This window comes from Lissotriton helveticus, chromosome 1_1, assembly GCF_964261635.1.
Source record: "Lissotriton helveticus chromosome 1_1, aLisHel1.1, whole genome shotgun sequence".
In the NCBI taxonomy this organism is placed as follows: Eukaryota; Metazoa; Chordata; class Amphibia; order Caudata; family Salamandridae; genus Lissotriton; species Lissotriton helveticus.
The window spans coordinates 1,868,762,500-1,868,786,975 of NC_136057.1; the positions used below are offsets into that span (position 1 = coordinate 1,868,762,500).

Sequence of the window (24,476 nt, forward strand, 5' to 3'; positions counted from 1 at the left end):
ATTTGCAAATCAGTGTTGGACTTTTTCCAGTAGGAACAGTTCAGCCTGAACTGCCATGGTAGGTCCCGACTGGTGGACCCACAATCCACCCCAGACCTCAATTACTCGTTCTTCTATGTCTTCTGCATCGTAAAGACATGCTGCCACAGTCAAGGCCAAAGTAGCGACTATGACTTTCCCGTGGCAGATTAAGTGTGCTCAATGGCGGCAATTAATATGGCTGATCAGTGAGGCGGGCCCCATGCACACACACATACTCACCCATCAACATGCACATTCATTCACACCCATCCATCACAAGTGCACAGACATATACCCACCGTTCACAAGTAAATACACGCACACATACCCATTAACAGCACACACTCGCAAACACACATAGATTCCTACATGCACGCACAAACAAAAACATAAAAAATATGGTACGTACCGAGCCGCAGCGGTGACGACAGGTTCAGTGGGAAGAGAAGCAGGATGCACCTGAAGGAGCTGGACTCTTCGGGCGTGGAAAACAAGAAGATCCCGCCAACTTCTTTCATTGGGAGACCTGTCATTGGCCAGCCATTGAGAAGAGAACCATCCCTCACTCATCACATAATGAGATGGGATCAGTGAGAGTTGCTGACTCCATTCCACCCTGTGATGAGGTGTCATTGAAGCGTCAAGTAGGGGAGGAGGTAATGTACTCCGGGCTTTGAAATATTCAGCCCGTAAAGGTTTTGCTCAGGCTGCTAGGAGCCTGTGCATTTAGCGCAGTGGAGTGGTGTGGCTCACTGGTTAGAGGCGGCAGACCCGTAAGCAGAGGACGGCCCGGGACCAGGGTTCGATTCCCGACGCGGCAGGGTCGTGGACCAGGGTCAGCGGGCTCGATAATTCTCGCCTCGGTGCCTACTCCAGTCAGGGACCACACTCGGCAACTCTGGGCATTAGCTTGCCTCATCTTCACAACGGCCCCCCAGACCGCCGGGAATGCTTGGTCGCACCTTAGAGATACCCATTAGGGACCATCTCTCAGGGTGAGCCAGGACGGGTTCCCCAGCGGTCGAAGCGCGGAGATACTCCTCCGGGAGTTGATTCTAGCGCTATATAAACCCACACTTAAATCAATTAAATTAAATTATGTACAGCACCCGGCAGCCTGAACCAAGCATGATGAGTTTCTGACAGGCTGACACTTGCTCAGCCTGACAGACACTCTTTATGCTTTGCTAAAGGATGACGGTCCAGAGCCCCTCAGCCATCTATGACGGGCCGTGCCTAAATTTGTTGTAATCTGTAATAGGAGATACAGACTACAGGACATGGCAACCTTCATTATGTTAAGAACCCCATATCTGACTGAACATACAGTTACCAGTATGTTCTATGCTTTGAAACCTCCACATGCTGGAAAAGGAAAAGAAGCTGTGAAAGTGGGAGTATGGATACAACTCACAACAGTGCGTCATATTCACCCTAATCTTCTATTCAACCCACCTGCAACTCTACTCTTTAGTTCGTCTCCTAATAGGGTCTCTCTAATACTAGACAAAATGAAAGAGAAACAGAAGCTGCTGGAAGGGATGGCAAATGGGCCATGTCAAAGGGGACTGGCAGGATTTTTCTTGCATATTTTAAGATGCGCTTGTCCATTTCCCTACATTTCCCTACTGAGGATGGTATTCAATGTCTTCCAGGGAAGGGGATACAAGGATAGGAATGCAAAATACACAATTGTATGCAACAAGTCCTTAGTTTCCTCTTCTTGGATACTCTGACTCCAAATTCTTGTACGGACATCAAAGAGTAACAATAGACTATGTTTTAATGTAGCTTCTTGGCAGTAGTGGGACAGGGAAGGATGCTGGAAGCAGAGGAGTTTTGTGGAAACAGAGCAGAAATTACATACCTCCCAGCAGCACAATGGAAACAATTAGCAAAAGAATTGTTAGTCGTAACTGTGACAGAAAGTGAAATTTGTTGAAATTGTGAAAATGGTAATCTAAGAGAGTTAAACTATACAGCAGTAAACATAGTAAAATTCAGGGGCATATTATCAACAAATAGCGATATTTATCGCTAAGTAGGGTTAGCGGCAATTTTTTTATCGCCGCGCATCACGGGATTTTTTCGCTGAGATAACATGCTATTAGCAACATTTATCTCAAAAGCGATAAAATTCCCAGCGATAGCGGCAAAATCCGTGAATATCGCTGAGAATACAGCGATATTCACGCATTATCACTAACAGGGTCTTAGCCATTATATCCACCTCCCATTGGATATAATGGCTAAGAACTGATCCGAGCAGGTGTTAGTTTTTGGAGATATTCGCGCTCAGCGCCAATATTTCCATCGCTACGCCTGTGTTGGTAATAGGCGATAGCGATGTTAGCGACTGCTTTCAGTCGCTAACAGGTTGGGTACGCACACTTTGCATGTCATTAGCGATAAATATCGCGAACATGCAAAGCGGGCCCCAAACCGCTCGCTATCGCCTACAAGCTGTCGCAAACTGCTGTTAGCGACAGCTTGCTAATAGGGCGAGCTCTCCCCCCTCCAGGCCTGTACTGGGATACTTATATATAGAACTCCCGGTTCAATAGGACCTTTCTTTGATGAATTGCAGGAAGCACTCGCAGTCCCCTGTCTCAGGTCGGATCACTGCATTCTTCTTGGAGACTTCAACGTCCATATGGACAACAGCTGTGACCCCGACACTATAACATTTATTGATACCACGACTCCGTTAGGGTTTTCCCCTTTTGTGATAGGCCCTACACATAATAAAGGACATACCTTAGACCAGGTATTTTCAACGAGACCCATTTCGGTCGGTACCATTCAGCCTGTACTTTGGTCGGACCATTCCCTAATTTCCTTTTCTCTGCCTGTCACTGCCCTTGTTCGGGTGAGAGAAAATGCGGCTACGCGAACTTCACGTCCGTTTCATCTACTTTCTGCGGACATGTTATCCGAGGCTCTCATCACCTTTCCTTGCCCTCTTTTGGGAAGTCTGGAGGAGAATCTTGTTCGCCTACACAACTGGCTTTTAGCAAGATTTGAGTCCTTAATCCCCCCAAAAAGTTCTAAACCGGGAGAGCGTAGGGAGTCAGCCCCATGGTTCTCCCCTCGGTTGAGGATACAACGTCAGGAGTGTAAAAGGGCTGAGAGGGCCTGGAGGCGGGCTTACGATCCAATAGAGAAACTGAAATTTCGGGCAGCCATTAAAGCCTATCATCATTCTATCTGGGACGAAAAAAAGGCCTATTTTGAACATCGTATTGATGAGGCTGACAATGTCTGCAAAGAAATTTTCAAAGTGGTCCAGGATTTTATTTCTCCTGTGGTCTGCACCCCCAACCACACTCATACTGATGCGTGGATACAACAACTTGCCACCTTCTTTGTCAATAAGATCACAGCCATCCAGGCCTCTCTTTCTAGTGCGCAATCTGATCTGAGCCATCTAACGCTACCATGTTCTGTGGAAGACCACGGCCCTTTCCTCTCTGTATTCCCTTCTATGGATCTTAGTACATCTCTGGAGCTTTTGTCCAGCCTGAAATCCGGCTCTCCATTAGATCCATGTCCGGCTAAATGCTTGGGGAAAGTGGCTTCCGCCATTAACATCTTGGTGAACCCCCTGCTGAATACATCTTTGTCGACAGGGGAGGTGCCTCCGGCCTGGAAGCGAGCCATGATTCTACCGCTGCTCAAAAAACCCACCTTGGACCCCCTGATACATGCTAACTACAGGCCAATCTCCCTGCTCCCTGCTCTGGCAAAAGTGGCCGAGCGTTATGTGCACAGGATAATTTCCAGCTTCATCGAAGGAAACGACCTGCTGCACACCTCGCAGTCCGGCTTCCGTGCTAATTTTAGCACGGAGTCGGCTCTGCTGGAGGTCACGGATGCCATCAGGGAGGTACTCGACCTGGGGGGAAAGGCCGTGTTAGTCATGCTTGACTTGTCGGCGGCTTTCGACACCGTTCCCCATGATGCCCTCCTTGTAAGACTCTGGGAGTGTGGCCTTCGTGGAACGGTGTGGAACTGGCTAAAATCATTTCTGGCCGACCGCCGACAAACGATCTGGGCGCCTCCTTTTTCCGCTGACATGGCTCCGCTAGAGGTGGGAGTCCCGCAGGGTTCCATTCTCAGCCCTATGCTGTTTAACATCTTTATGGCCCCTCTGGCGGAAGTCGCGGAATCTTTCGGCGCCCAGATCGTGTCTTATGCCGATGACACCCAACTCCTGTTCACTTGTGACAGGGCTGGGTCATTTGACGGCACAAAGATCAGGGATTGCCTTGGTGCGGTGTTTGAGTGGTTTAGAGGTCATGGCTTAAAATGCAACTCTGACAAGTCAGAGTTTCTCTTTTTCGGTTGCGCACCGGAACTTGACTGGAAATCCTGGTGGCCACAGGATATGTTTCCTCCTGACAAAGTCGCTGTTAAGGCCAAGAATTTGGGGGTGATAGTAGATTGTGACTTATCCTTTGGACCGTACATCTCGTCCACTGTTGGGAAATGCTTCGGCATCCTACGGATGTTGAGGAAATTTCTTCCCCTACTATCTCTCAACCACAGGAAGATAGTTGTTCAGGCACTAATCGGGTCGCGACTGGACTACGCAAACGCTCTTTTTGTGGGTCTACCGAAATATCTTATGACCCGTTTGCAAGTGGTCCAAAATTCGGCAGCCCGTGCCATCTTTGGACTCCCGAGGAGAGCTGGTGCCACTGCCTTACTGAACACCCTTTATTGGCTACCTATCTCCAAGCGAGTCCTTTTTAAATGCCTGACTGTGGCCTTTAAGGCCCTACATGGTATTGGCCCCAAATGGAAAATGTTTCTCCCGGTATGTGCCAAGCAGGACTCTCAGGTCATCGGGTCTGTCTTTGCTGACTGTCCCTGTAATCCGCCGTGCACGTCTGGGAGGTCGATCTTTTCGCTATCTGACACCCAAGGCATGGAACGAATTACCATTGTCCCTGAGATCGGCCCCTTGTCTTCTTACCTTCAGAAAGGACTTGAAGACATGGCTTTTTAGGTAATAGTCCCTTTATTCCTTCTCTTCTCTGTTGTGTGGTTGCTTTTTATGCTGTTCCTTTCTTTGCCAAAGCGCCGGGATGCTCCTCTGGAGTTGCCGTGCGCTATAAAAGAATTAAAGTAACATAACATAACATAACATAACAGATAGGCAATTTTCACAGCTTTAGCGGCCGAAGCGGCAATTATACTATCGCCCCCCTTGATAATATACCCCTCAGTTCCCCTTAGTTCCCACCCATTTCGACATCTGGTCGATTCACCTGCTTTCTGCTCATTAGAACACAATTCCCTGTTCTTAGTTTGTTCTTTTGTGCCCGCTGTCTGAACACTCTTCTCTCATCCTAGGGAGTGAACTGGGAGCCATGGAAGGGGCATGAGTTCTCAATCCCATTTATCGAGATGAAGATCCGGCCACACGCATCCGCCGCAGTCCCCACACTGATGAGGAAAAAGCGATCCGTGGCTGGAAAGTGGAAGCATGCCATGTGACTACAGGAGGCTGTGCAAGAGCGAGAATGAGCGTGAGGGAGTCAACTGTGGAGGGGCAGAACAAGGCTGGTGGCTGGATGAAAAGGGACCTTCCTTGTTGGTTTGGACTTGGACTAGATACAACCATTTTATTATGGCCAAGAAATTGGATAGAGATCACCAAATGGTCAATATGGTTATTCTTCACTGCAACATTGCTGGTCAATAGCCCTGCACTGCTTGTGATGTTGTACTGTGTGGAAATGTTCTTACTATGTATGAGGGGGTCAGGGAACACACCCCCTCGAGTTACAAGCTTTGACAAAAGACAGTATGGTTGACATTGTCTTTATATTGAATTAAAGGAGGGTGATTTATATCATGAGCATATTGTCGGGAAACACACTGCCTGTTACCTCTGTACTATTTGTAACTTGTGTTTGGTGTGGTTGGACATACACACAGGCTGTAAATAATGCACTATTTATATATCATGTGCTTATTCTTACATTACACTGTTCATTCCCTAGTTTTATTGTAGGCAGATACAACTAAAGACTGTAACTTCTGCATTGTTATATCATGGTGTTGTTGGGGATATACATACAGACAGCTTAGTAATGATCCACTATTTGTAACAAGTGCTTAGCGTAGGCTGACAGAGACAGACTGCATGGTTTGAATCCTGCTTATCTGAGGCATACATAAAGAAAGACAATGGAAATTGCTTTATTTGCATCATGCTCAGTGCAGATAGACACACAGACTGCCAAACTGAACTATAATACACTTAAGCCCAGATTTACTAACCCTTGCATCGTGCACGGCAAAGCAAGGACAATGCAGAGTCTATAGTACAATTTACAAAGCCACACAAAGGGCGATTTGAGCCCCCCTGCATGGCTTTGTAAAGCCATGTTGCGCCTGTGCTGCGTTACATTACATTTAGAGCTGGTAGGCATTCTATGGGTGGAGCATGGGTGTTCCTGTGCATCAACCCATGGATTTGATGCAGTTCCAGATTTACAAAGACTTGTAAACCTAGGATTGCGTAAAAGCAGTATGCCTGCTAGAGGATGGCCTAGTGAGGAGAAAAATTTACTTTCTCTTTGTTATTTCAGGGCATATGATCAAGAAAGGGCGTTCCATTATCGCCGCTTTTATCGGCAGGAAACTGCCGATAAAGCGGCGATAATGGGCTTGATAATATGCTCTATGAATTCCAATCGAAGCCCATGTTAGATGTGAAGACATCTAACATGGGCTTCGATTGGAATTCATAGAGCATATTATCAAGCCCATTATCGCCGCTTTATCGGCAGTTTGCTGCCGATAAAAGCGGCGATAATGGAACGCCCTTTCTTGATCATATGCCCCTTCATCTTTTATGCGTGATCCCTTCTGCATCATACATTGATAGAGGAAAATGCCTCAATGGCTTGTTTATATGCAAGAAGGTATGACTTTCTGTACAAACACAATCCTGCCCATAAAGCAGGCACCCTTGCAGCATGGCGCACATCTAAGAGGGTAGATGATTGGTCACACTACGACAGCTGCATAACACCTAGCAGTGGTGCTGTATTTCTTTCTTATGTTATATGTCCATCAATGTTTGCCTATCTACCGCATCAAGCCAAGTGTTGATCTGACTCCTTGTCACAGAGTAGACTCAAATATACAGAACCAGATAATGCCATTCTTACGGGTATGCAGAGCAACCAGAACTGTACTCCTCTTATTCGTGAGCTGTTGGCCTCTTATCACTACACATTTATACACTAGGGCACGATTTCTTTCATTCATGGTCTGCAGCTTTACTAACCGTGACTCGACACCAGTGCTTAATTTGAGCCAGTGGTTTCCGGTGCTCGGCACCAGCACTTTATTGTGAACACCGACTCTTATAATAGCCTGCCATGTGGTGGCCCTGTTTGTATAATTTTGTGAGGAATACACAAACCGGTGTTTAATAATCAAGTATATATTAAAATCACTAATACTTGTCACCAAATATAAGAATAGTGAGGGTGGTATGCATTAGTCATTTGAAATGTATATTTAAATTCTGAATGGTCACACTTGTATAAATGTAATAGTTAGTTGTCGTGGTACTGTCATTGGTAGTGCTGGCATGGGCATTTGGTGGTACAAGTAGCAGTGGCTTCTTGACAAGGGCCCTGGCGCTTAATTATTTTTTTGCAAATTAAGTACTACTGGACACCTCTCTCTTGTAGCTTAACTGGGGTGTCTGTTTACCTTTGAAAAACAGCAGTTGACATGCTCCTGCACGGCCTGCAGTTTCAGGGTCACTTCTTCACACAATGGAATCAGACACCTCTCCTTCATGGCATCCAGCACTGTGGTCACTCCACCTTCTTCACTGTCACACACCAGAATGGACCTTCTTCTTTGTGATCTGCAGCCCTCGAAAGATCTCCTACTTCCAACACATTACAAATGGATCTCATCGACATATTGAATTAGGGAAAGGGCACCAATTGTACATGAGTCATCTGGACACAGTTCGATATGTGTTCCACAAATTTCTGAACAATACTGTGTGTCAGGTTTTCAGCCAAATTGATCGATTGAGCTTGGAAATGTCTCCATACCATTAAAGGCCCATGCTAACACCCTCCTAAAATGTATGGGGACAATTGTATTGAATCAATGATAAACGGTGATCAAATACAGAATATTTGTTTTAATTAATCTGAATATTGTATATCGTTATTTTACTTTTGGCTCTTTGATTGCCTTGTTCTCATGGTACCTTGCTCCACGTGGCCTGGTGGGGCCTGTTTTTTGTGTTTATTTATATTGTCTTTTGTGCTGTGCATTCTAGAACCCAGCCAGATTGACAATGCGCTCTCCTTTCAGATGCAAACAAGGCACAACAGCACGTGAAAAATCAAACAGCAAACATATGAGAAATAAATGGCGGCCACTAGCAGATATTGATAATATTATAGTTTTAAACAGAGAACTTTATTTTGGAAAAGATGCAGCCAAGTATACACAATCAAAAGGTCGATTAACAATAATTGAGCTAACGTCATATATAAAAGAGTTGTAAGAAAAGTCAAAGTAGTTGCATATAGAAAAAAATTGTAGGGGCCGATTCACAGAACTAACTTGGGACAAAATCCTAAACTTACTACTTTTGGTATTCACAGAAGTTAGGATTTTGTCTTAAGTTTGTCTTAAGACAGACTTAAGACAGACTTAAGACAAAATCCTAACTTAAGTCTGTCTTAAGTCTGTCTTAAGTTTGTCTTCAGACAAACTTAAGACAAAATCCTAACTTCTGTGAATACCAAAAGTAGTACGTTTAGGATATTGTCTTAAGTTGGTTCTGTGAATCGGGCCCGTAATGTCTGTGAAAAGAAGGGAAGGAGAAGAAAAGTAGAGAAGGTACAATAATAACGGTTAAATATGCAATATGGAAGGAGGAGAGTTCAATAGAGTATAAAATATATCAACACTTTAAGGGATAATAGCTGTAATAATGCATTTAAAAGGGCAAAAGGGGAAAGAAATTATATAACTAAGTAAATGAATACGTACATAAGATATCAGTAAAAAATGATTTATGGTGGTTTGGGGCCTTATTCCAGTAGGGGATGATGTTGGGCAGATTTATATGCAGAAGTGTCTAAGAAAACAGTTACTCCTGAAAAGGAGAACATATATGGTCATATATGTTCTCCTTTTCAGGAGTAGACACAGGGGAGACATATGCACAATCATGTCTATGATTATAACAAACACTATACAACCAAGCTTGAAAAGAAAGTTGTATGGATTGTTTCCAATTTTTAGTTATTTGTTGAAAAGCAATTGAAATTAATAAATCTACAACATCCGTGTTACAGGAAAGGGAATACCAGTGTTCGTATAATGTACCCAGAAAGATGCCTATAGGTGAAAAAGAGAAATGAGTGTGAAAGATTACATTGATTTGAGACCATACCTTTAACTGGAATTTATGAGTAGAGGTACAAGAAAAAAGCATGTGGTATAAGTCAGCATGAGGAGCGTTACATGACCAGCATTTTGGGAAAAATGTGGAATTACATTTATGTAAGGACATTGGGGTAAACAGAAGTCGATTGTATATAAAGAAAAGTGTTTGTGCTGCATTTGCTAATCTTGCAGTCTTGCTGATTTTTAACCATAATTTATCCCAAAAAGCAGTGGACCATGATGTGTGGAAATCACGTTCCCATTGGAGATCTATGTTGGTTTTAGTCCTGCATTTGGGGAGTGTGTTGAGAAATTTACGTATAGATGTGGCACTAGATTTAGCACTTAAAATGGGGAGAATATTATGGTAAGTTAATAAAGGAGGTGTATAGAAGATATTGAAGATAAGGAAGAGATAGATTTTGAATCAATATCTTAAATTTGGCAGAAAATTATTTTGGCTAATTGTAAAGAAATTGTGCTTCAGAAAAAGTAAGAAAAGTATAATTTGAGTAAAGTTGATGAATCCAAAGCAGACCTTTGTCCCGCCAAGCTTTCCAAAAGATGGGTTTGTTGTTAATTTTAAGAAGGTGATTGTGCCAGATGGAGGAGTTAAGAAATTTATCTTTACATGAAAGATGTGAAATCAAAAAAGAGTGAAACAACCTAAGGGTAGTTTTATGTATAGGTAAAGATAAAAATCGGGTCTTGTGAGTGAATGTCAGAGATTCGTTGAAAAAGAAGGGAGACAGGAAATAAAGCTGATGTCTTTCCACAGTGGAGAGGGACTGGATATGGATTGGTTTAAGGATTTAGAAAGCTGTTTAAGAAGAAAAGCATTGTAGTAAAGTTGGAAATCAGGGAAATTGACTACACCTTGTGATTTAGGACGTTTGAGCATGGTCAGGGGCAGGCGTGATTTCTTTTTATTCCATAAAAAAGACAGATAAATACATTTAATTATTTTTTTTAAGTAAGAAGGAAAGCTGAGAGGGATTGCAGAGATCATACAAATAATAACAGGGGTGAGCATCATTTTGATAGTGTCGAGTCTGCCCCACCAAGATAAATATAGGGGATACCATTTAGAAATAGATGCAGATAATGTGCAGAGGTCATGAGTCATGTTTAAGGATAAAGTCTGTTTGATAGAGGGGGCACACCAGAGACCTAAATATTTAACCTTTTGGGGATTCCCTGAGAAATTAGTGGGAGCAAAATCTTGTTTAAAACATACCTTATTAAGAGGGAGAAATTCACATTTATCATAATTCAGTTCATAACCACAAATTGAAGAGAAAGTATTGACCTCTGCAGTGAAAGCTGGGATAGATTGTTCTGGTTTAGACATATGTAGCAGAATATCGTCTGCATAGACACTCGTTTTAACATGAAGGTTATTGTGTTGAAAGCCATGTATCTTAGCGTTTTGTTTCATTTTAGAAAGAAAGGGTTCTAGAGTGAGAATAAATAGAAGTGGGGAAAGGGGACAACCTTGACAGACACCTTTCTGTAAAGTGAAGGAATTAGAAATGGAACCATTGGCAAAAATAGAAGCTTTTGGTGTGGTATATAATAAGGAAATATAAGAAATAAGTTTGGGTCCAAAGCCAAACCAGGATAATGTGTCGAAAATAAATGACCAATTCATGAAGTCAAAAGCTTTTTCCGCATCAAAAGAAATAGCTGCAAGTGAATGAGAGTATTAATTAGACTTGGGCTATATATTAAAGCAAGTTCTTGTATTATCTGAGATATTTTGTCCCTTAATGAAGCCAGATTGTTCCTTACAAATAATGGATTGTAAAAAGGGTTCTAAGTGAAGAGCAAGAATTTTGACAAATAGTTTATAATCAGAGTTAACTAATGATATTGGCTTATAGTTTTTACAAAGATGAGGGTCTCTCCCTTCTTTAGGAATTAGGCAGATAAGAGTGTCTTGAAAGGTACCACTGGGGGCATTAGAGGAAATGAAGTGAGAGAATAAAGAAAGAAGATAAGGAAGAAGGGATTTGGAGAAATGGGAGAAAAATTCCATAGGGAATCCATCTGAACCAGGTGCTTTCCCTGTTTTGAGAAATTTTAATGCATGAGAAATATCTTTTATAGAAGTATCAGGTTCCAGTGGCAAAAAATCAATATCTGTGGAGAACAGTTTTTCTATCGAGGCAAGATAATTTTGTATGTCTCGCTCCGCAGTTCCGTTCCATCTCATCCCATTTAATAAAACAGAAACGTCACATACCCTTGAAAAAAGAACAAGTAACTCTATCTTTACATACAAAAATGCATATATTCATCTCACAAAAATGAAAATGAAAATACAGCAAGCAGCGAGAGGTGATGATTTTGGGGTCCTCCCTAACCTAGGGAGAGAACCAAGCAGATGCCTTCAACACAAAGAGCACATCAAGCTGAACAATTTGGTGGTGGTCCCATCCTCCTAGGACCACCCCAAGCACAGTTAAGGGCAAAAATACAATACCAACCAAAGGCCCTGCAAACTATTATGGGATGAGATTCTAGAGTGCAGTGAATAATATAGTATCCAATATAAAAACATTCCTCAAGGTGCAGGCTGTCCTGGCTCAGCTGGGACCTAATACTATAATATTCACTGCACTCTAGAATCTCGCCCTATAATGCTTTGTGGGCCTTTGGTTAGCATTGTATTTTTGCCCATATCTTTGCTTGGGGTGGCCTAGGAGGATGTGACCACCACCGAACTGTTCAGCATGATATGCTCTATGTGCTCAAGGCATCTGCTTGGTCCTCCCTCTAGGTTAGGGGTGACCCCAAAATCATCACCTCTCTTATTGCCTGAAATTTTCAAAGTTCACTTTTGTGAATTGGTTATGTGCTTTTTTGGCATGTAAAGGTAAAGTTGTTTTAACGAAGAGTTGTGGGTGCAGTAGCTAACTCCGTTACGAGACAGAGGCAGAGTTTTTGCATGAATTCCATGTTTTCAATGTAATGCGTAGTTAACAAATCTCCGCAATCTTCGGTAGCGGAGCGGAGTTCATTGCCCACGGTTACTATAAAGTCCGGAACAGTTTCAGGGGTATAAGGAGAGGTATAGTATTTTTTGAATTCTTCCAAAACCTCTAAGTTTTTAGTTGCTGGAGAAGAGTTAGGATTTAAAACATAATCAATATTAGTACAGTCTTTCTTGATCTTGAGATACGAGGCAAGGAGTTTGCCCGCTTTTTTCTAGCCACCATAATAACGAGCACTACCTCAGAGGAGATAAGCAGAAGCATTTTCGGTGGATAACTTATTATATTATTAATATTGAGATCGGCTTAGAGTTAGTTACTGTGTAGAGAGACTCCAGTAATTTAATAGTGTTAAGAATTTCACTTGCTTTTTGGGAATTTTGGTGTTTCTTCTTGGCAACATATGAGATAATAAAGTCTCTATACAAAGCTTTAAAAGTGCCCCAAACAAGTGAGAAGGACGACACAGAAGATATATTACGCTGAAAGAAGTCGGTAATGAAGTCTTCAAAAGAAGAAGTGTAAGTTTGGTCAGCCAACAAAGAAGTATTGAAAAGCCATCTTTTACTGGTGACACTAACTGGAAGTAACTCTAAGTCTAATATTACAGGAGCATGGTCCGAAATCAAAATGGAACCAATATCTGCTTGCAATATAGATTGTATTAGTGCTATGGAGACAAATAAATAGTCAATGCTTGATTGTGAGAGGTGAGTAGGGGAGAAAAAGGTGTATACACGGAGTTGTGGGTTACAGAATCTCCAGGAGTCAACAGGAGATCTATGGGAAATCAAGGTGGTAAAGTGTTGATGCATTGGAGAAGAAACAAATGGTGTTTTGGATGTACGGTCAACGTAGGAATCAATAATTGAGTTACAATCAACATATGGTGTGAAAATAGACATCAAAAGAGGAGAAATGTGTGGCCAAAAATTACCTTCGGGTTTAGTAAGAGCATATACATTAAACACAGTAATAGATATATTATTGATTTTAAGATGAACAATTAACCAACGTTCTTCGTCATCTGAGTCTTGAGAGAGAAGGGATACATTAAGTTTCTTGTGACAGAGAATCACAGTCCCATTTCTTTCGCTAGTACCTGGAGAGGAAAAGACATTTCCCACCCATTGTCGCTTGAGTTTGAAAACATCTGTAGTAACTAAGTGGGATTCTTGTAAAAACACAATATCTGATTTAAGAGTTGAAAAATGGGTAAGAACTCTTTGCCTTTTAATAGGCATACCCAAACCTCTAACATTACAGGAAATAACACGTAAAGTCATTAATCAACTGTATTAAATAAGAATAAAAAATTGTATACTATTACAGCAAAACAAGGACATAATAGAAAACTTGCAATATTTAGAAAAATGAAAAACAAGCACTCCAACAGTAAAGAGACAAGAATGGAAAATATTTCAATAGAAGGAATAAAGGAGAGAAGGAAAGGAAAAACAGGAAAAAGTAAAGAGAGGAGAAAAGATAGCGAGAATAGACAGAAAAGACAATAAAACATACCAATGACTCAAACCTGGGTGGAGGGTGCTGAGGCCCCAGAGGGAAGACGAACAGTCAGTCACAAAACTCCGGGGGAGACCACGAGGAGGGCATCAGTTCAAACAGACTATAAAACAATGGGTGGAGCAGGGAAACGACACCTTGTGGGAGGAAACATAAGGAGATTAGCTGATCAAAATATATCATAGGAATATTGTAAAACTACAGTTATCTTTAGCAAGGGAGAAGAAATCTTCAAGTAGAAGATGATCCTGCAACCTCCATGGAATCTTCTCTACAACCATCAAGAAATTGTTGAAGTAGGCTGGATCTTCGTATGTTGTTGTTTTATTCTTACAAGTCACTTTAAAGATGCACGGGGGGAATAGACTAAATCTGGCATTCAAATTACGCAGAGCTGGACGCATGGCTAATAAACTTTTCCTTTTGTTTGCTGTGACTTTTGCATAGTCCTGTGAAAAGAATAATTGGGATCCTTGCCATGAGATACAACGGTTGATTTTGACTGCTTGTAGGACTTTCAACAAATCCCTATATTCTAAAAAATATAATATTACGCCTCTTGGATTACGATGGATAGATGGATTCTGAGGAGAAAGACCTAGTCTGTGTGCTCATTGTATGTTTAACGTTGGAGATTCTGGAAATTAATAAATCTGCGGCAAAAAAGATTGAAAAAAGGAAGTGGGATTGGAGCCTTTCAATCCCTCAGCCAAACCATAAATACGTTGGTTGTTACGTCTATTCGGTTTTCAAGATTTTCCACTTGCTTCTGCAGTTGCAAGATTTCTGTATTCATAGGGTGATTTTGTTGAGAAGATATTTGGAAAGATTCTATTTGGTGTTCCATTGAGTTAGTTTTGTTATCCAAAATAGACCATTTATCTTCTAGGAGTTGTACGCATATGTTAGTTTCTTCCATATAAGGTTTAAGTGATCGGATCTCGTCCAGAAGCAATTCTAATGAGGTTGGTGGTGGAGATGTGGTCGGGGAAGGAGGATCCTTTTTAATTCTCTTAGTAGATGATAATACAGAAGAGGTAGGCACTTTAGATATATTTTTACCATTTGGTGTCGAAGAGTGTGGAAGAGGAGTAGTAAACAAGGGCAAAATGGTTGTTGCGTCTTTAATATGGGAAGGTGTGACTTGCTCTGATTCCTCCATCCGCTTTGCAATACCGAAAAGAGGTTTGAAGTGTGTAATGTAGTAGATTTAGGACGCGGAGATGGGATGGATGTAGAAGCCGTGCCTCTACCAGATTCTCCCCATAGATATGTGCGTCACAATAGGAGAGAAGAGCTGTGTAAAGTGTGCAAGGTAGTTGCACAGATAACATTGTTGCCTGAGTAGAAGATGAAGGAACAAATGCTGTTAAAGGATCATCTACTCCTGAAGAACTGTAGCATTAACCATGTTTCCACAAATGGTCGTATGGAGAATAGTAAAAAGCATTAAAAAAAGTTAAAAAATAGACAACATTTGTAAATCCAGGATAAACGACATTTGTAGAGGAGAGTAACAAAGGCATCAATGGCAGCAAGGATAATGGAGCGCAAATCCACCGAAGAGTTACAGCATGCCTCTGACAGGAGAGAAAGCGCAGCAGTGCAGATAACACGCTGAGTATGTCAGAAATGTAAAATGGCAGCCGCGAATCCAGCCACGGAGACGGGCCACACATTTGAACTAAAATGAAGCGTTATACGGGCTTACCGCGGCTGCAAGAAGTGTCACAGAGGTCCAGAGGCACTCATGAGAAAAGTCCTTATGTTTTGGTAGGTGACAGGGCGCTGTCATCGTCTGTCAACATAAAAGTCCTCGAGTCCTAGAGCGGAGCGGCGTTAACCAGCCGCCATCTTTCCTGGCGCCAGACCATGCCCCGACATTGATGATATTATAAAGGTCAGTAAACACATAGAGCAGTTGGATTGCAGTTTAGTTGAAGGACTATCTATGGACTTCGGGCCATCATATCCGAATGCACTTGTGAAAAAGTAGACAGGATATTTGTCACATATGTGACGTAGTACCTGTCCACCAAACTCTAAATCAGGCCCTTAGTTGGGCCCTAGAAACTACTCACCCTTACGGGTATCAAGGCGCTGGGGGCTGTCGCGGAAATGAAGCGAGCTATTGCCCAGAGTCACATGGTGCTGAGCTGCTGCCGGAGCCGTGGATTGAACTGTGAACCCTGTGCTCCGAAGTCAGATGCCTTGGCCGCTGCACCACACCTCTCCACATAGTTGACAAACTCAACACATATTTTTTACAGTACATAATATCCATGAAACATGTTAGATTTAGCATCCTTTGTCCAGCGATGTAGTTTCATCTCAAACTACGTAACGGGATGATATGCATGCAGAAACTGTGAAATATGTCCCTTAACAATAGGACACCACCAATTGGATTGAAATTATAAATATGAATATTGGATACTATGATATTACTCAGAACATTTTCGAACTACTGATTCAATACAACAATCATTGAGTCTCATTACTTAACTGAGAGGATGAGATCAGCTAATCTTACAAGCAATTTATGCACAAAACGATAGATGCAACAGCATAGTTTATCCATTCTAAGAAGGAATTTGATTAGAGCCCTGAAAAAGTCAGTGAGGATGAAATGCATTGGCTACGGTTCTTAATGGAATGCGAAAAGAAACAAAGGAATACAAGATTCTAAATCTAACATGTTTAAAGGATATTATGTACTGTAAGAAAATATGTATTGAGTTTGTCAACTATCTGAAGTAGCTTTGCAGAACTCCTATCTAATACAAGTGACATGATTTACATATCTCAGGGTGCTGAACCATTGTAGACAAATTTTAAGTTGGGAGCTTTTCCTTATAGAAGTAGAGGGGGGTTGATCATCTGGTTCTTTTTTTAAAAATATTTTTTATTAATGACTTGAAGGCAAAGTTACAGTAAATAAAAGAAAAGAAACTCAACATATAAAAAAGAAACAAATACAGTGAATATAATATAAATATTCCTGTATATATATAAGAGAAACAGAAAGAACAAGAGCAAAAGGTCATAGTATCAGATAAGAAATGTATAACTGCAATTTAGCAAATAAAACAGTTTCATTAGCATCTTCCTAGACAAATTCTCCCCATATTTTTTCACTTTGCATAGTACTCTTAAACCCCTGGATTTAGCTAATGCACATTCCATTTTATATGTATCTATTATTATTTCCCACCACTCTGCCGTCGAAGGTGGATCTTGTGTGATCCATACTCTGGCCACTGCGAGCCTAGCGCAAGCAAGTATAATGCTGATAAGCTTTCTTAAGCTAGGGTCGCAGTGCTGTGGGCCCAATAATATATCTGCGGCAGGGAATTATATTAATCTGTTCAATTTGTGTGACACGGTCCTTTCCAGACCTCTCCAAAATATTGATAATAATGGGCAAGAATAAAACATATGAGCGAGATCCGCAGCAAATAGATCGCATTTAGGGCATCTAGTCCTATCATTACTTGAAATGTTTGAAATGTTTGATACCCATTTGGAAATACGTGCAGGAGTATAATAGAGAAAACAGATGGTCTTATATGACTGCAATCTTAAACTAGATGAGTGGACTGATTTGCGAACGGTATCCAATACGGAAGAAATATCATCAGAAGTGATATTAGCCTCCAGTTTCTGGCTCCAGCGTAAGGCTAGTTTCCTGCAGTCACCGTCTGTCTGAGATTTGAAACTTCTATATGCTGAGCTAATCAATGATTTATTCTTAGCGACATGGATACACACCCAGATGCACGAATCCGATAATGTATTGATATTGAGACTGCGAACATCTGGTTCTGTGCACCAGAGTAAGCATTTAACTGTCTCTACTGCTAAAGTAAGTGCGTTCATTTATTGCCTTAATCCACTTTATAGCTAACTGGTACAGAATTGTTAACCTTTGTTAAAATGAAAGCTACTTATGATCAATGAAAATTTCCCCAAGCGACTGACATCTATCAGTGTTACAATAGTGGCTAAGCCAGACATGATTACGTTTATGATCGTCATGCCACATTTGGAATAGTAACCACCTCAGCGAAAGAAACAGTAAGTATCACCAAGAGCAAGATTAAAAAGGTATTATCACTATAATGTCTTTACATGAGTAATGAAATAGTAGCCATGGCAGCAAGCACCCGCTGTCACCAAGGAAATATCATCAGCAATAAGACCCTCTAACTCACTATGAATTACTGTTCGAATATCAGATTTGAATATATTTTGGATTGTTATACTTCTCTCTACAAACAAGTTATCAGTTTATGAAATGCACAAGTTTTACTATTGAGTAAAGACTTTTATTTTCAAGCTAAAGATACACAATTAGGCTAAGGAAAAGTGTGCAATTTTCCTTTGCACTTTTACCACAAAATACCAGTTTTTGAACTTAGGAAATACACATTTGGTCACCAAACCTCAAATCATCATTTTGTTCAAGTACGTACATGCACAACTGCATTTCCATGAACAGATTCTTCTGGAGAGACACTTTTTACCACCACATGCTAAGAAAGGCCCTAATTATGGTAGGACCACCATTATGTCAGAGATGGACACTATAAAGCCAACAATACCAAGCATATGTTGAGAATGGTCATCATTATGCCAAAGATAACTACCCATTGTGCCAAGTGTGGCAAGATTAGGGAAGATTATCCACACTATTCCACAGACCCTGTGGATGATGTACTGGGCTGAAATCCATGTCTGTGAGCTACCCAGTAGGTGATGGTGAGATACCAGTAGCTCAGAAGCTGTTTATTGGTGACCCTTGGTTTAGGCAGACTTTGATTTACCATTTCTGAAACATGATCTAGCCAGATATTCGAGCACTAATAATGCTGGGTATGGGATGATTATTTCGTCCTCTTCTGAATTTCCACACTGAGCTAATGAGTTGGATATGGATTGCAAGAGATTACTGATCCATGGGCATTCCCAAAGTAAGAGTGCTTCCTAGTGGAATGTTTCCTGAACTGCAGGATTTCTGATTGATTAAGGGGTTTACTTCTAGATGTTCTGTTTCTTCCAGATATGTTGATTGTTATACATCTGATAGTACAAAAGTTCAGTGCTTTATATGTGACATATTCTATCACACAGAGATCACAGAGATAGCTATTCACTCCAGCGGGAGATGGGTCTACTGTACTTCATCAATGGATTCAATTGGGTGTTATTTCTTTTAGTTTATGACTTACCAGAGTTTAAAACTAATCCCTATTTTTTATTATTTACCTAAATTGTCCTAAAATTCTGCCTGGGTAATATGGTATGGCAGGACAGAATTGTCCCTTTGGAGTATCAGTGGTTAATGTGAAACAAATCTCGCTAGACATCAGGTGGCTCCTAACAGTTGGCTTGACTAAGAAACAAGATGGCCACCAATATTTTTACTTAATTCTAGTTGTTTGTTTTTTACCTTTGCGTTGTTATTAGATGTTATCGGTTCTCACTGTATTTTGTAAAATGTATGATTTAAAAACATAACTTTCACCTTGAAAAGAACAACGATCGCAACACCACCACCCTTTTGGACAACCTCGCCAACCTCGGACTTAAACAACTTGTCACTACCCCCACCCACATCGCAGGTCACACACTCGACCCTATCTTCACCTCCAGCAAACATGTATCCTTCAGCCACACCACAGCTCTCCTTTGGACCGACCACAGCTGCGTTCACTTTACCTACAACAAGCCCACATCCAACAACCACCCCCAACCCACCCTGCAAAGAAACTGGAACAAAATCACCATCGACCAGATCTCCTCATCGCTTCTTCTAAACCCCCCAGCCCACTCCTCAAACCCCGACCAAGCAGCCACCAACCTCACCCAATGGCTATCCAACAGCGCCAACATCCTAGCACCACTGAAAAAACGACAAATCAAACTAAACAGCAAGAAGGCCTCCTGGTTCAACGATGATCTTAAGAAATCCAAGAAACTCTGTCGCTTCCTTGAGAAGGCCTGGAAAAAAGACCCAACCACCAGCACCAGAGACGCCTTCAAAAACGCCACCCGCATACACCACCAACTGATCCGGAAGGCCAAGAAAGCCGCTTTCAAGGACCGACTAGATAACAACGCCCACAACAGCAAGGAATTATTCAACATCGTCAAGGAATTTACCAACCCCTCAGCCAACTCCAACGACATCACCCCCTCTCAAGCCCTCTGCGACTCCCTAGCCTCTTTCTTCCACAACAAAATTGCAGACATCCACAACAGCTTCGACAACCGACCTGAAGACCAACTCACCCATCCCCCTACAGGACCCCCACCCCCCCTGAACATCCTCAATGACTGGAAGCCAATCTCCACTGAGGACATCATCCGTCTGATGAACTCTATCCACTCAGGATCCCCCACTGACCCTTGCCCTCACCACATCTTTAACAAAGCAGACTCCATTATAGCACCGCACCTCCGAGACGTCATCAACTGCTCCCTCAACTCCGCAACCTTCCCGGAAAGCTGGAAACATGCCGAACTCAGCGCCCTCCTTAAGAAACCCACAGCTGACCCCACCGAACTCAAAAACTACCGCCCTATCTCACTCCTTCCATTCCCTGCCAAAGTCATCGAGAAAGCGGTCAACAATCAGCTCGCCGCATTCCTCGAAACCAACAAATCCCTCGACTCCTCACAATCCGGCTTCCGAGCCAAGCACAGCACCGAAACCGCCCTCATCGCAGCAACAGACGACATTTGAACTCTACTGGACAATGGAGACACAGTCGCCCTCATCCTCCTCGACCTATCCGCAGCCTTCGACACGGTCTGTCATAGCACCCTTTTACAACGCCTCAGAAACGTCGGAATCCAAGGAAAAGCACTGGAATGGATCACCTCGTTCCTCTCCGGAAGAACCCAGAGAGTCCGCCTTCCACCATTCAAGTCAGAGGCCACTGAAGTCATCTGTGGCGTACCACAAGGATCTTCACTCAGCCCCACCCTCTTCAACGTATACATGAGCCCCCTCGCGGTCATCGCACGCCAACACAACCTCAACATCATCTCCTACGCGGATGACACTCAACTGATCCTATCACTCACCAGAGACCCTAACACTGCCAAAACCAACCTGCATGAAGGAATGAAAGAAGTAGCCGAATGGATAAAGCTCAGCCGTCTGAAACTGAACTCAGACAAAACAGAAGTCCTCATCCTAGGCACCTCCCCCTCCGCCTGGGATGACTCTTGGTGGCCAGAGGCCCTTGGAAAAGCACCCATCCCGACGGACCACGCACGGAACCTGGGCGTCATCCTGGATTCCTCACTCTCGATGAACAGACAAGTCAACGCCGTTTCTTCATCTTGCTTCAACATTCTTCGCATGCTCAAAAAAACATTTCGCTGGATCCCCACCGAAACTAGAAAAACAGTCACCCATGCTCTGGTCACGAGCCGACTAGACTACGGAAACACCCTCTACGCCGGTACCACTGCAAAACTCCAGACAAAACTCCAATGCATCCAGAACGCTTCAGCCAGACTCATATTAGACATCCCGCGTAGAGAACACATCTCTGGTCACCTGAAAGACCTCCACTGGCTCCCCGTCAATAAGAGGATTACTTTCCGGCTCCTAACCCACGCACACAAGGCGCTCTACGAAATCGGACCCGAATGCCTTAACACACGACTGTCCTTCTACACCCCCTCCCGCCAGCTACGATCCTCCAACCAAGCCCTTGCCACTGTACCTCGCATCAACAAGACCACCATGGGAGGTAGATCCTTCTCCTACCTGGCAGCTAAAACCTGGAACTCACTTCCCACTCACCTTCGCCTTAACCAGAACCACCTAGCATTCAGAAAGCAACTTAAAACGTGGATATTTGACAAATAATTCCCCACCCTTCTTCAAGCGCCTTGAGACCCTCTGGGTATGTAGCGCGCTATATAAATTTATTGACTTGACTTATTGACTTGACATATTACCAAGCAATAGCGATATTGCTTGGTTAGAGACAAAATTTTACCGCTGAGCTGCGGCGATTTTTATCGCAAATAAACCTTGGTATTACCAAGGTTTATCGCAAATGCGATAAAAATCGGCCGCAATGCATGAATATCGCTGAAAAGTCAGCGATATTCATGCATTACCGAGCTAATGCTCTTAGCCATGTTATCCACCTCCAATTGGATAACATGGCTAAGAACTGCTCAGGGCAGGTGTTAGCTTTTGGAGATATTCACGCTTAGCGCGAATATCTCCATATGTTGGTAATAGGAGATAGCGATGTTAGCGACTGTTTCCAGTCGCTAACATCTTGGCACGCCCACTTTGCATGTCATTAGTGATAAATATCACTGACATGCAAAGTGGGGCCCAAGATGGGCGCTATTTCCTACTAGCTGTCGCTAACTGGTGTTAGCGACAGCTAGGTAATAGGGAGATAATTTTATCTCCGCTTTCTTGGCTTTTAAAGCCAAAAAAGCGGAGATAAACCCCCTTGATAATATGCCCCATATTTAATAAATGAGGACATAAAAAAACGTTTTTCTTAAGGTTTGCTGCTTGTTTTGTCCAGCAAAGTTAGGCCAGTGGTAAGTACTAGGGGAATTAGGGGCATATTACCAAGCAATAGCGATAATTATCGCTATTGCTTGGTTAGAGACAAAGGGGCATATTATCAAGGGGCTTTATCTCCGCTTTTTTGGCTTTAAAAGCCAAGAAAGCGGAGATAAAATTATCTCCCTATTACCAAGCTGTCGCTAACACCAGTTAGCGACAGCTAATAGGAGATAGTGACCATCTTGGACCCCGCTTTGCATGTCAGTGATATTTATCACTAATGACATGCAAAGTGGGCGTGCCAAGATGTTAGCGACTGAAAACAGTCGCTAACATCGCTATCTCCTATTACCAACTTTTGGAGATATTCGCGCTAAGCGCGAATATCTCCAAAAGCTAACACTTGCCCAGGAGCAGTTCTTAGCCATGTTATCCAATGGGAGGTGGATAACATGGCTAAGAGCATTTGCTCGATAATGCATGAATATCGCTGACTTTTCAGCGATATTCATGCATTGCGGCCGTTTTTTATCGCATTTGCGATAAACCTTGCTAATAGCAAGGTTTATTTGCGATAAAAATCGCCGATTTGCGGCGATAATTTTTGTCTCTAAATAAGTTAGAGACAAAAATTATCTCTATTGGTTGGTAATATGCCCCAAAATTTTACCACTGAGCTGCGGCGATTTTTATCGCAGATAAACCTTGGTATTACCAAGGTTTATCGCAAATGCGATAAAAAACGGCCGCAATGCATGAATATCGCTGAAAAGTCCGCGATATTCATGCATTACCGAGCTAATGCTCTTAGCCATGTTATCCACCTCCCATTGGATAACATGGCTAAGAACTGCTCAGGGCAGGTGCTTTTGGAGATATTCCTATTACCAACAGTTGGTAATAGGAGATAGCGATGTTAGCGACTGTTTCCAGTCGCTAACATCTTGGCACGCCCACTTTGCATGTCATTAGTGATAAATATCACTGACATGCAAAGCGGGGCCTAAGATGGTCGCTATCTCCTACTAGCTGTCGCTAACTGGTGTTAGCGACAGCTAGGTAATAGGGAGATAATTTTATCTCCGCTTTCTTGGCTTTTAAAGCCAAAAAAGCGGAGGTAAACCCCCTTGATAATATGCCCCTTAGTTTTAAAATCCAGTCAGTTATGGATTAAAAAAAATATTATCCAGTTGGATTCCTCAAGTTTATACTTGATACAGGCTTTCATACAGGTTCAGCGGCCATCAAGGAGTAGACATATTTGGTTTGAGGATAGGTATAATATGTTCATATTTCTTGGTACCAGAGATCATTAATCCAGCAGAGATACACAGCTTTCAGGGGGACCAGCCTATTCATTGGAAGTACTGCTACTAAACCATTATCATATTTAATATGTAAACTACTGTGAATTGGTTAAGGGTCTTAGTATAAGCTTTTGAAAGAAAGCGTCTGATGTTCTGAATAACTCTTTGTTGGTAGATATCGCTGTTATCTGTAGGTTGAGTATGTGCATCAAAGTAGGGAGAATGAAGGTTTAAACCTAGAGATTTGGTTGTGATAATTATCTTCAAAGCGATTCCTATGTGGTTTATAATGAATTAAAAATTTAATTTTCACAAGCGAAGTTTCAGTTTCATATGTCTCATCAGTGCTTGGACCTCTGATATACCATTTGAAAAGTATAGATGCTTTTCCACTCTCAGGGACAGCTGAATATCATCTGAATAATGGTGGAAAAAAACTCTGTGCTTGAGTAAAAGTTCTTCTAATGGTGCAAGGTATACAAGGAAAACTAAGGAGGCGAGGGTTGAGCATTAAGGTACTCTGAAGGGCATTGTGAATTCAGCAGAAACTGGTTTGATTTTTTACATAATGGAATCTGCTAGCAATGTACAATGTGAACGAATTATGGACCTTGATATCTA

At 42.2% G+C, this 24,476-nt stretch overlaps 1 protein-coding gene across 1 annotated transcript in view; it reads left to right on the plus strand.

The window, feature by feature from the left end:
• The window catches only part of TNN (tenascin N), a 181,234-nt gene extending 174,579 nt beyond the window's left edge, over window positions 1-6,655 (plus strand). The window contains exon 14 of the mRNA XM_078641976.1: window positions 5,380-6,655. Coding sequence (XP_078498102.1) covers window positions 5,380-5,523 — 144 coding nt within the window. The 3' untranslated portion in view covers window positions 5,524-6,655. The remainder of the gene's footprint in view (window positions 1-5,379) is intronic.
• The last annotated feature ends 17,821 nt before the right edge of the window (window positions 6,656-24,476 follow it).